General features: G+C 38.0%; 2 protein-coding genes across 2 annotated transcripts in view; one reads left to right on the top strand and one right to left on the bottom strand.

Moving 5' to 3' along the window:
* The window catches only part of chrac1 (chromatin accessibility complex subunit 1), a 99,321-nt gene that overhangs the window by 47,952 nt on the left and 37,256 nt on the right, over nt 1-14,113 (bottom strand). The gene's annotated exons all lie outside the window — the stretch shown is intronic.
* On the top strand, nt 10,488-13,214 carry dlx6a (distal-less homeobox 6a). Its single transcript, XM_026930129.3, has 3 exons — nt 10,488-11,176; nt 11,733-11,926; nt 12,166-13,214. Exons 1-3 carry the CDS (start codon nt 10,873-10,875, stop codon nt 12,403-12,405), a joined length of 738 nt encoding a protein of 245 aa, XP_026785930.1. The 5' UTR covers nt 10,488-10,872; the 3' UTR covers nt 12,406-13,214.

Below are 14,113 nucleotides of genomic sequence, written 5' to 3'. Positions count from 1 at the left end.
TCTAGGAGACGCTATCATTAAGCGTGTTGGCAATCATGAGAGCTGAATTCCATGCCTGCGAATGAGGAAGCCAGTGTCAGCTCTAGTTCATGTTGGGAAGTACTCTGAAATGCATTCACTATCATAGACGTGTTCTGTTTGCCACGGCGGGAGGCAAACATGAGCAAGGGGGCATTGCGGGGAAACTGCACAACACAGTAAAATGAGCAAAAATACATACATTAAGACTTTTTGTGTTCGGGCAGCGGAAAAAAGAAAGAAACTGATTTCAATATAAATGGAAGTGGAAGCGTGTCTTTAGATCTTCTTTGATTGTCACTTTTCAAGATGTAAAAAATACCCTGAAGCCTAGTTTTGTAGGCTTGCTCGGAAGTCAATGCTAATTTTCCCCCGTTGCTAAGGCGACACACTAGGGAGCCTTGATTTCCTTCGCCTGGTCATCGGGCTTTGCTCTTTCAAAAGACTTCTCCTCAGTCAGCTCTCTGAGCCCTTGAAATATCTCTCAATGTTGAGCAATCAACAACAGAAGAACATCTCAAATCAGGCTCCCTGCAAGCAAAAAAAAAGAAACAACAATGATGTACAGTATTCATTTTCACTGTTAAAAAAAAAGTCCCACTGAGTGTCTTTGAGTGGTAATTTCACTGAGTGCCATATTGTGAGTGTCAGCCCATTGTAACAGTGTCAGGGATACTTATACGAATTCATACTACAAGCAAATCAAACTTGGCACATTTCTAAGAGTTATATCATTCGTGAACTCAGCATAAAACTCAAAAGACATTGCTGAAAAGGCCAGAACTCGATACAAGTTGCCACACTGTCGCTCACAAACATATAACATTTCAAGCTGTCAGCCACTGAGCTGAAATCACAGATGCATGCAGCTATTTTGTAGTCTGTAAATGACCCCTCTCAGTCTCCACACACACCTCTGTGATGGACACATCATACCAGTTAACTGGCAGTGCTAAATCACAGGGGGTCTTACCAACATGTGGTTACCTCCACAGCCCAGTACGCTCATGGCTCATGACAGCGATGGGCATATTTCAAGGATATTTCTAAATATTCATAGCACAGTAGTTGTGAGCATTGACGGTTTCCAGTATATGAATAGGTTTACAACGCATTATAATATTTGCATATGAATAGTACAGAACAGTAAAATCAATTAAACCACTAGAAAAGATTCATAAAGAAATTATTAATTTGTAATAATAAAAAATGATCTGCATATTTTATAAAACACCAAGACATTAATATAGATTATCATGTCCTCAATAGTATTCATATGAACACAATATTTTATTTGTGGCACCTTAAAACATTTAAAACACATGAAAGATGTGTTCCATGCACTGCTTTGCAATTAACCTCTTCACAAGGAGGAAAATCTCTGGAGACATTATTTGTCTCTTGCTCAGATGCAAGTAAGTAAATAAATTGAAGGTGTGCAGAGGGGGGGCATGCATGAGGAAAAGACTAAAATGACAGGGAGTTTAGCACCCAATCCTTTTAGCAGACCACTGACACATGAATGAGCGGCATAGAGAGAGAGAGAGCAAGAAAAAAAGTAGACAACCAATTTAGGAGTAATACAGCTAAAAACAGACAAGTGTAATTTCATCCATCTGGACAGATGTGTAAAAGTGCTCCTCAGAACATTCCCTATGATTCCCCCTGATTGATCTTCCCCCAGACTGAAACACCTATTATTAGCCACAAGCCTAATAGCACCAGGATGGCTTGCTGCTATCCCAGAGGCCAATTCTCTGGTCATTTCTCACACACCACAGCTGTAGAAACCAACCAGCAGCAGGGAGGAAGGAGCTGTGGGGGGCGGTATGGATGCACGTCACTCTCAGGGAGGTGAGTGTGGGTGATGAAGCCATCATATTCAATCAATAGACAGGATTCTAAAATGTTTTTCTCAGGCAGACCCGATGACCTTGTTTTATCTAGGCTTTTATGCACAGTTATGAGGTGTAAATAGTTTGGTATTAAAAGCTATGTGGCCTAAATTTGCTAATGGACAGAAAATGTCGCTCGTCTCTGATAAAAGATGAGCAGACACCTGTGGCAGACTACAATACAAGATGAAAGCGTACTTAAAGAATCTCGTCCATACAGTGACTGTATTTAAAGGCAGTAATAGGTTGTCTTTGAACAGTAGACAGCTTCGGTGACTTGATGCATCATCAGTAGTTGAAAAAGCTTTTGAAGCGTGTTACTCTCAAACTCAAAGCCACCACTGAGTCAACGAAATTTAAGATCTACACATATTTGACAAAGATTTTATATTTCATTAAGATCTACGTATATTTGACTAAGATCTTCTTATATTTTATTAAGATATACAAGCATTTCACTAAGAACTTTTTATTTTTCATTATGATCTACATATATTTCACTAAGATCATCTTATATTGTATTAAGATATGCATACATTTCACTAATATATATATATATATATATATATATATATATATATATATATATATACATATATATATATATATATATATATATATATATATATACATATATATTTCACTAAAAACTACACACATTTCACAACGATCAAAACATATTTCAATAATATCTACACATTTCACTATGAAACACATCTCAAAGAATACAACACTTTCCTAATCCGCTATACTAATTTGGTTGCATGTTGTGGAGCCCTTAAAAAAGCAGGCAACTAGTCAAGGAATTCATGCAGCCTTGTGATTGGCAGCTCCCCTCCCACTTCATGCCACTCCATCCATATGTCCACAGTGTACCCTTATCAAATCCAAACTATTTTCATCCAGAATAAGATTTGTACAATGCTTGTCCATCACAGCTTCTGCATCCGGCTTGACATCAGCACTGTATACCTTCATATAGGCTACCTATAACTAAATCCTACACACACACACACACACAGAGCTAGAATAGCATACAAGAGCAGAAAAACATAATACGCTGGTTTCCTCAGACTTCTGCAGATAAGCTATTTGTTATTGCTGTGAGACCTGGTTTACTTTGTAGAAAATGACTTTGCCTTGTTTTCATTATTTATATGAACACCCTCTCTCCTTGTATTGATTGAATAAGCGCTCTGGTGGATGCATTTCCAAGGGCAGTTATCAGTGTGATTGCCTGCTTGTGTTTTGTTTAAAACAGACACGGTCTAAAACCCTTGAATTGAAATGGCATTTACAGCTAATGAAAATAAGAGCTTCAAGTCTTTTTGTCTGAAAAGCTCTAATAAATCTGAAATTATATGGCTTATAACAGTCATCTTCTCAAATGGCCCATTTATGTTGCATCACCTAATTTGTGGCAACATTTAAACCATTGATCAATATTTTGCATTTTAATATGATACCTCCCCAGCAGTTTTATCTTCTGTAGTCATTTCTTTGTTGAAAAAAAAGAAGCAAGATTTGAAAATACATAATCCAATATAATATACTCTACTTATTTATGATATATCCTGCAAACATTATGTTATATATTTTTTGCATCAGATTGGATTAAGGTTTGGATAATGGTCTATTTCTGCCGGGGTGTTGTAGTAGTTCTATAGGAGTTCTGTGCAGCACTTTTAAATGCTGTTCAATTGCTATTATTCTCACAGTATCTAGATAAAATTGTAGATTAATCTTACCAACAGTTTCAATGTATAAATGGAACAAAATACGCTTATGTCTGAAAAACTTTTCATAAAGAATAGGACAGGCCTAATGTAGGCTTACTGGTACTAAACACAGCAATTTGTGGGTGAAGAAATGTTATCTTTTTACTTAATCCTTTTGGGAAGGAACTCTCATCACTCATGCAGCATCTTTTCCCTGATACCAATCTGTACTTTTTAACTTTGCACATAATCACCTGGTTGTTGTTTTTTTGTTTTTTTTTGCGAGGTTCATGAGTTCATGTAGGAATTGTTTTTTTTTTTTTTTGTGGATTTGTGATGAGTAAGTCATGAACAGTAGCTTGAGAAATATGATGAACTCCTGAGAACCCTGGCAGTGGAATGAATTGAGCAGGTATGAGGCGGTCCACCAGGTGTGACTTGTTTTCTCTGCATTTTTCCGCCTCATCTCACACGCCGGGCTTGAGTTTCAAGCTCCCAATTGTGTTTTCTGCTCCTCATTGTTTTCACCTCTCCCTCACTGAGTCTCTGCAAACGCGGATGAAGGAAACGTCTTGTTCAGTCACACGCAATTTAAGCTCATCCAACACCTTCGAGTTTGAACAGAAAATATAATGATAATAATAATAAAGAACTGGGCCTATATGCGTTCATTTACATTGCCTGTTTTTTTTTTTTTTGTTTTTTTTTTTCTGAAGATCACCATGACGACAATGAAACAAATCTGAAGACAGACAGCATTTAACCCCCCCTCCCTCCCTTTTTTTTTTTGAGCGTTTCCAAATTACAAATAGAAATGAAATCCATGCAATTTGTCAACATGAGTGGTTCAATTCCGAGTTTAAATAACATAGCCTAAATAAGATCAGACAGAATTGCTGTGATAATTTTCCTTTCTTCATGTCAGGCCTTTCATTATGTGATTAATGCTACGAGGCTGCTTTTATAGTATTCAAATTAATCATTTACAAAGAAGCTATACCAGAGAGGCTATTTGTCATCAAAATTGCAGTCAAATCCAATATACATACATACATACATATATATATATATATATATATATATATATATATATATATATATATATATATATATATATGCGTGTGTGTGTGTGTGTGTGTGTGCATGATCTGACTGCAAATTTGTTGACAAATAGCTTCTATGGTATAGCTTCTTTGTAAATGATTAATATATATATTAGCTCCTTTGTAAATTATATGAATATAAATATATATATATTAATTATAATTATATCATATAAATATAAATATATATATATATATGATATAATGTGATATGTATGTATATATCCATCCCGAACATGGCTAGTGTGATGGATGATACAGTAGGGGGAAATGGTGACAACATGTTTTTAGACAATGCTGGATAAGGAGAATTGCAAATAGGCTACACGCATGCATTGTTAATAAGTGATGCCTTGCAAGGCATACAGATGGAGCCAGGCGTGATACAGGCTAATAGTGCTGCACTCTCGGAGTAAACCACCTGCCTGCCTAAACCCTCATATGCAAAAAAACCATTTCCTCAGAACCACGGCATCTACACTGAATATTAATTTAACCATGGATCTGGACCATTGAAAGATCAAAGACGAATTAACATAGTAGTAAAGGATGACTACATATGCAACTGCAAAATAGAATTACCAGGTAAATCATGCAACCTAAAAAGGTTTCAGTGAAAAACGTTTTTTTGTTTTTTGTTTTTTTTTACTGAATTTTTTTTAGGAAAAATCTTTTAGGAAACATTGATTCCTGGTCTGTTTCTGCCGTGAGACAAGCTGAAGAAAAGCGAAAAGATCTTAAGTCTAGTCCCAGAAATAAAATTACCAGACTGTAATTTTCCCTGTCGCTGGAGTGTACCATCAAGATTTTGTATCTTTAGCAGGTAATTTTTAACTCGAAACCTGTTAAATAATTTAAGGTCCATAACTGGAACTTAAGGACCACTGTACCCGTGATGGTACCACCCCAGCCACAAGCAATACAGCGTGGTACCTTCTTATGGCAGAGTTGTAGGAATACTTCAATTCATTAACCTGAAAGAATGAATTACTGTTTTATTATGAATATATTGCGTTTAACACATTCGAAATTAATGTGCAGGTAAGTTTACAAAAAAAATTTAATTAATGGGGTAATACTAAACAAAACCACCACCACCACCACCACCACCACCACCAACAACAACAACAACAGTAATACTACAACACTACTTCTACATAATAATAATAATAATAATAATAATAATAATAATAATAATAATAATAATAATCATCATCATTATTATTATTATTATTATTGTTGTTGTTGTTGTTGTTGTTTAAACGGCATTGTTATCAGTGTTATTATATTATTTGCTATGATAATAATTAATGCCCTCAAAAAATTAAATTATTGCTAGTGCGCTGCTACTGCTAAAAATTATTCACTGGATTCACAGTTTGTCAGGAGATGCTGTATTACAGTCATTTATTTCTACATTATCCCGAAAAATGTATAGTTATGCATGAGAGTGCTGCAACTTTAACGCGCGTGTTTACTAAAACACACTTGGTGCTCGGCCACTGCGCGCCCAAACAACAATAAAGCATGTGTCTGTGATGACATGCAAACCCACTATTCACTCGGGTGTGTTCTCAAGCTGTCAAAACACACACTAGCCTGACTAACTCCTTTTAGGGACATTATACGTTACCCAGAATTGTCAACGGCTCTCCAGAGACATGCTGTTGGATATAGATATATAAGGATATCTGATCGAAAATGGCTCTGTTACCAGGAATCTACATTTGTTGTAGCTTTAGGAGGCTATGTATCTTTTACCTGGGAAGGTACATGATGTGGTGTGCTTTTGCATTGACTTTTAAATTAAAACTATAAATATAGCTAGTAGAAATATAGATGGTCCTTAAGATACATTTATATACATTAAAATCTTTATTATTCACGTTTTCAGGTAAAAAATGATAGGCTGCATATATGTAGATTGCATGCTTTTTTTTTTCCTTACACACTTATATCCATGCTTTATCGTAGTAAGGGCTTGCAGTTTAGATCATCTACTTTAGACTCAGTTCCCTATGAAATATGAAAGAGCAGCCTAATTGGGTCGCAAAAAGCAGCTTAATTGAATTCTGTACTGTATTTTCTGATCATATTGTAAAATTAATAATCACCACTGATGCACATCAGGAAGGTGATCCATTTACAAGGGTTGAATTCAAAGCCTGGGAATACAGGCGCAAACGAAAAATCAGAAATTGAAAGGGGACTCGGCTCAAGAAAAAGGCTATCTTTGTTTGTCGCCTTTGTTTACCACGGGATTTTTTTTTTCCATTTTACTAATTCATTTCAATGGCTTTCAAACTGGAAAATGGAAATGTTGCTCTTGCCCTCTATTTTAGCAGCCGCGTCCTGGCAACAGAGCAGTTTTCTATCATCAAGGATAAACGGCATCGAACAGTACATTCGGGTAAAAAAGAGCCTATGATTGCTAGCCTTCCTGTCTGTCATCTCTCTACAAAATCCTCTCCTCCAGACCTGAGCTGTGTGCTGTCAGAGCTAATAATGTCTTCTATTAAGTCGAAAAAGAGCCACGAAAAAATCCCACTGTTCTCATTTGTTCAACATTCTCAAAAGATAAAAGAGATTTCAGCTTAATTTAGATGAACCGAAAATTAATGCCGAGGTATGCCTTTTGCTGGATGCAACATAATGCACGTAGTCTAGCTTTTTCTTTTTCTGTACCCATTTTGTTGAGAGGAAAAAACGTGTTTCCTTGTTCTTCTGGGGAAAAAAGGCCATGGTTAGAGTGTGTGAAATTTTGGAAATGATGAAAACTAGGCCTAGATACGACAGACTAGTATATGATTCGTGGAGAAATGCTGTGCACGGACTTGCTGTGGAAGTGAAACTGAGCACTCTGTCCATCATGTGCAGGCTGTCAGAAGAGACAGAAAATACAGCATGTGTCGCTATAAAACACTGTAATAATTTAAACTAACCACGTAATCACGTGTCTAATATATCTAGGTTTTAAGCACGGGTTGTTTAAAGACTGGACAGATTATTTCTGTCATTAGTTTGAATTGACTCCACACCAGCTGCCCTTCACATGCGCATCTTCTCCACTCCAGCTTTTCTACAGGAAGCCACTCTCATGACCACGGCTCTGACGACTGTTATACTATTTAGCTCTAAATCTTGGCTTTAATCATTTCAGTCCTGATGCAAAGTCAGCTTTCCCTGCTGCAGTTGCTTTCCCCCGCAGTGATGTGAACTCATGCATGGTGCCATTACAGTCAGTGGGGCTGAACTGCACAGAGGAGACGCGCATTAACCGTTTCTGATCATTTCGACCCCAAAACGTGTCCTAAAAATCCTGAAATAAACTGTACACAATCCGAATATACCCAAGCAATCGATTAGTAGCTGCTGGAAAATTCCAAGCTCTTGTTAGAGAATGAATGTTTCAGATGAGCACAGTGTTAACACTCAGTTATATGGAGAATGCAGACACACAACTATGCACGCACAAGGCCTACAACAACATCATCATCAATAACAACAATCAGAATAATAATAATAATAATAATAATAATAATAATAATATCAACAACAACAACAACAACAATAATAATAATAATAATAATAATATCATAAATAATAATAATAATATCAACAACAACAACAACAATAATAATAATAATAATAATAATAATCGTTTTTTGTTGTTGTTGTTGCTGATATCCTCTGTTGACAGGAAATATAAATAGGCCTATAACGAATACTGATCTCTGTATCTTGTTATCATAATCCATGAAGTAAGTTACAAATGTTTTCCTTATTTTTACATGAAGATAACTTTATAAACAAATACCCATGTATCGAACAAGCACTTTGTTATGGCACATATAAATTACCAGTAGTGTGGATTTGTCTGAAACTAAAGCCGAGTGATTTTATTGAGTGATTTTACTGAGTGATTTTACTGAGTGATTCTGTCTCTTGGCTGCTCGAATTAAATGCTATTTCGCCACACTTCTATAGCGGAGGCCACACAGTACTCAAATCCCCTACAGTCTAAAATGTAAGCCTAGAATATAATAAGATTTTTAATGAAATAATGGTTATACTTAATTCAGGCCTGCCAGTTACCTTATCTAAAGAATACTATAAATCTTCTGTAGGCTACAGAGCTTTCTACTGAAGCTGGAAACTGAGATCTCCTACATACTGTAAGGTCTTATAGCTGCTGTCTATTTGTCTATTTTTTTTTTTAAATCATGCGTTTTAACTGACGTGTCTGTAGGCATATATACGATTATATGAGACATGCAGTAAGATTTTATTAATGTGCAAAAAGCTGTGGAAGAAGAGTAAAACGTGTTTTTTTTTATCGCAAGGGTTTGTCATTTGTCATTTCACACAAGAGACAAAAGCAAAGGTAATGAACCGCTACGTCTCAGCCTATTACACGCCTAAAGTGCAGGCAACAAAGCAGAATTGAAAGTTTAGTTTGTACCATTCAGAGGTGATTAGAGAATAGGCCTGTTTGGGTCTGGTTTCCCTCTGGCGTCGTTGAAAAAAAAATCGCAAAACTGGTTCGAACAGAGACTCTAATGCACCATTGCATTAAAATGAGAGCTGCAGAAGGCACAATAATATCATAAAAAAATTCAATCACTCCAAACAATTTGGAGGTCCATAATTAACCTGCGATAGATCATACAAGCTCTTGTCCCTTACCTGTCATAATGTCTTAAATACAAATTCCAGCTATGTTTTGTTGCCAGCAGAAATCAGTGAAAAGTCCAGCAGCGCGAGCTTTTGAACGATCAGCTGGCCCTGTGTCTCTGCTCGTCCGTTCACGCAGAGTGGGTATCCAGGCCGCTTGTGCACTTTTAAATCCCGCAAAGTAAATAACAACCCTGGCAATAATAGCAAGGTACCAAGTTCTTGTTACAGAAAGGGAGAAAATTGAAACTAAACGCTGCATTTAGACGACCATTTTTGATAAGAGGATAATTGAGGCGACACTGGCGTATAATTAGCGGATAATTTATGCTATATCTACTTTTATTCCACCTCCAAAAATAAACTTCGTCCATAATCATTACAGATGAATTGTTCACAATTTTATTGGAGCTATTTAAATACAGTGTAGCGGGTAATCAAATGGGATTTGGATATAACTGATTGCGACTATAATTACTTTTTCATCACCCTTTAAAGTAAATGAACGCCATATTATAAAGTAACGTGTTGACCATAAAAATGAAACGATGTGAAATGTGAATTAAGTGAGCGTTGTCGTGTGTATTTACAGCGTGGTTTATAATGTGAACGCGATTTGCCAAACCACTAAGTGCATGTGCAATTTACATACATTTTCAACTGTAACGAGCTCCTGATTGCAGCAGGGAAATGCTGTCAGTTAGCCGGGACATCCAATGACAGAACCTTGGACTGTGACTTGTGCGTAATTACCATACAGCTAGCACGCATCGCGTAATTACGCAGTTAACAAGTTTATACGAATTCGTTACGGAAGTGTTCCGATTACTCTCCTAATAATTGATCATAATTCGCAAGATTCTAAACGATTGCTCTATTCGTAAAATTATAGTGCCAGCTTTCACACGGTTGTAATATAGCCTACCCTGATCATCAGCTCACTGGGTCATTAACGCAATTTTAATCAGATCAGACGCTGGGTATAACCCATGATTGTGGTTATCGCACCTTTCAAGCCCTTCTTGTCTTTAAAATCATATTTACAAGTAATTGTTTGGTGAACATCCGAGGGATACCCCAGCGTTATTATCCTCCTCATAGAGCTGTTAAGATAGGTTAACTCGCTGTAAAGTCTCAGCTAAGCAGAGAACTGATGACGTGAGGTTGAGTGACCAATAGGAAGGCGCTGCCCTTTGGAGACAAACCATTTTACTTGTAGTGTCTGCATCAAGTCTAGAAGCAAGGACTCAAATTTAACAGAATCCACCTTATAATCTCCTGCCTTTACTCAAGCCCACCTTTCGCCACACCGCGTGAGAAAAACGGAAGGGAGAAAAAAGAGACATTTCGGAGTAATAAGGCAGCATTCCCTAAACAAGGGGGAAAGAACACCACAACAGGACCCATTTGGACTTGAGAGACGGGAGGGGGGGGGGAGTAAGTACTCTCAAGGCAGAAAATTTGATGATGACCATGACTACGATGGCTGACGGTCTGGAGGCTCAGGACTCGTCAAAATCGGCTTTCATGGAGTTTGGTCAGCAGTCGCACTCGCAGCAGAGCTCTCCGTCGATGGCCGCCAGCCACTACCCGATCCACTGCCTCCATTCCGGCTCCCACGCTCACCAGCACGACAACTCTCCGTATTCGGGCTCGAACTCGTATAACAGGTCGCTACCGTACTCGTACATGAGCCATCCGCACCACAGTCCATACCTGCCGTCCTACCATAATAACGCCGCCGGCACACAGACGAGGTTAGACACAGGTAAGCGCACTTTTACATTCCTACACTCGCTTATTTGTCTTCAGTGTCTAATTAGGCCAAAGTCATCCTTTCGTTATTACTCAAGTCTTATTTCTCAGCTTGTTTGCGACACAAATCAAATCCGGGTGCACGTGCGAATTATAACGCGAATAAAAACGAAGCAGATACAATTATGCGCTTGTATTTAAGGCGCCTTGCAATCCCGAGTGCGCCTATTGTCCTTTGTCTGCTTCTGTGGCACAGAGATGAGCTTTTAGTCCTTGTGTCCGTTTCTGCTTTTAATCCTCACAACCGTGAGCTCCTGAAACAGATTTGTTATCAGGCTACACACTGGCGATTGGCGATTTTTACCCCCATCCATAGCGAACTGTAATTAGCATGCAATTAAATTAAGTCAATGCGTGCAGCTTTAAATATGGAAGAAAAAAAATAGTGTATTTCATGTTTCTATTTTCCTGCTTAATTATCATGCCGGAAATCACTGTGCTTAGCCCGTAATGAATAGGAGTTAAAATCTTACAATATTCTCCTACCAACGCAATGTTACCCTTTCCAGAACAGCAGAAAACTACAGTGATTGAAAACGGAGAAATACGTTTCAACGGGAAAGGAAAGAAGATTCGAAAGCCGAGGACGATTTATTCCAGTCTGCAGCTTCAGGCATTAAACCACAGATTCCAGCAAACTCAGTATCTCGCCCTGCCGGAGCGCGCGGAGCTGGCGGCTTCCCTCGGGCTCACACAGACACAGGTGAGCTGCTCATCTATCTACAGACGGGAAATCTGGTTAGGAATCTATATCCTGATCCAGACTTTGTATTTATTTTTGTGCATATTTTCTAGTATTGCATTGCACTGCATTAAAGTATTGCAACATCCAGCTCTCTGCATATACTGCAGCATGCTATGCGCTCTGCTATCAGTGGTTTTAATCACATATCAAGAATATACAGAGAATTAACATCTCTGCTTGTTTGCTGTGTGTTTCAGGTAAAAATCTGGTTCCAGAACAAAAGGTCGAAGTTTAAGAAGTTGCTGAAGCAAGGCAGTAATCCCCATGAGAGTGACCCGCTGCCGGGCTCCATCGCTCTGTCCCCGCGCTCTCCGGCCATCCCTCCCATATGGGACGTGTCCGCGTCTTCCAAGGGAGTGAACATGTCTGCCAACAGCTACATGGCCGGCTACTCACACTGGTACTCCTCACCTCATCAGGACTCGATGCAGAGATAGGCTGCGAGTCACTGGTGGTGTTAGGCCCGAGGCCTCGCCGCTGACCCTCGTTCAGTTTCTCCGCGCGCAGTGGTAACGACAGTGACCCACATTGCCATCTGTAAAATACAAACTGAGGACATTTTTTTCCTGTGGGAAGTTTCATGTGAAGGATAAACAACGATCACTAGCGTGGCGGACAGTGGATCTAAACTGTTGCAACTCAAATGGGATTGCTTCAACAAGCCGCCTGCTAGATCTGTTGACTTGTAAACCAAACTCATAGCTCCATCACCAGCATGGGACAAAAGCGGAAGCGGAAAGAAACACTGACGCCTTTTCAAATAACCCATCTGTCACATTTGAAATCGAAAAAAAAACAAAAAAAAAAACAGTTGCGGTCTTTGCATTATGATTACATGTTTTTCATTAAGCAAAAGAAAGCAATTTGTTTGTAAATACGTTGTCTAATTTTAGTTGTAAAATACTTTTTATGTTTTGTCATAAATCGAGTAAAAAAAACATGGCTTCAAACAATGCGTCATGCCCTTGATTTATTTTTATTTTATATATTTTTTATTTTTTTGCCTAACATTAATGACATTTGAATGAGTGATTTAATCTTTTTATTCAAATTTGATTTTTTTTTTTTTGGTTATTTATTAATTAGATTACATTGTTAATTAAGTCATTAGCGTTCATTAAATGTTATTCTTAAGATGTAAACAATTTCTCTCCTGTTGCATAGATTCATTCAAAATAACACTCACTCCTGGTGCTCTAGGCCTATAGTGAATATACGGCTGGTATAATCTAAAGAAGTAACAAAATGGCTTACCATAGTTGGTCGTCTCTCATCGAGTTTTTCCTATAATACAGAACCGCATCTTGTCCATCTACTCTGTCTCAATCATTACAGTATTGACAAAATGTTTTTCCCCCTCTCTCCCTGTCTTGATGTGCGAAACGCTGAATGCCATTCGCCACAGGATCGATCCCGAACAAAGCACCCAGCTGCAGTCTCGTTCAATATGAAGGAGATATTTGGGACAATTTATGGGTTTTATCCAAGTGAAGGTTTTTTTTCCTATTCTCATAAATGCAGACATAATTAGGGTAATTTTTGATGTAGCCCGCTGATTACAGCGTTTTTACCGTCAAAGATAATTACCTGTAATTTTCTACCACTTTTAATACTGAAAGGCATCTTTATTTGGATTTGAGGTAGCAAAGACGAAACAAAAAGACGAAATTATTCGGTTATTCATGTACAAATTGCTGACAAGGGTGAACGCTCGGGATATTATCTGAAATTACAGTGCTGAATGGGGGAGAGGAGAAGCCCCTGCAGCTGTCAAACCTGTGGATGCCCCATGCAGGCGCACAAATGGAGCTTGATTTTTTAAACACTTTTCTGATCGGAGTGGATTTGGGATGGTTCATTTAGATATTTTGCAGTTATGGAAAGAGATGCTCTAATATTGTAGGCCCTATGTCTCCACCCTGGGGTTTACGCAACTTTACGCATATCGATAAAAATAGTTTTTGAAAATAACTCCAAAGCTTTTAAAATAAACACAGATGAAGATGTAACTGGATAGAGACGTGCACGCAGGGGACAATTAACAGTGAAACAGATGAGGGTTGGACAATGTGACAAGACAAGGAAAGAGAGAGAGAGAGAGAGAGAGAGCTAATCGTACTAGTTTACTTGACACGACGCTTTTGC

The sequence above is a fragment of the Pangasianodon hypophthalmus genome, chromosome 23 (genome assembly GCF_027358585.1).
Source record: "Pangasianodon hypophthalmus isolate fPanHyp1 chromosome 23, fPanHyp1.pri, whole genome shotgun sequence".
Taxonomy (NCBI): Eukaryota; Metazoa; Chordata; class Actinopteri; order Siluriformes; family Pangasiidae; genus Pangasianodon; species Pangasianodon hypophthalmus.
This window is presented reverse-complemented; position numbering and strand designations above follow the sequence as displayed.

What these genes read in the sequence shown, in the direction of transcription:
- dlx6a (XM_026930129.3), top strand. Translation starts at nt 10,873, where the DNA reads ATGATGACCATGACTACGATGGCTGACGGTCTGGAGGCTCAGGACTCG. An exon ending in ACAGACGAGGTTAGACACAG is followed by an intron (nt 11,177 to 11,732) that starts GTAAGCGCACTT and finishes TACCCTTTCCAG; the next exon opens with AACAGCAGAAAACTACAGTG. An exon ending in TCGGGCTCACACAGACACAG is followed by an intron (nt 11,927 to 12,165) that starts GTGAGCTGCTCA and finishes TGTGTGTTTCAG; the next exon opens with GTAAAAATCTGGTTCCAGAA.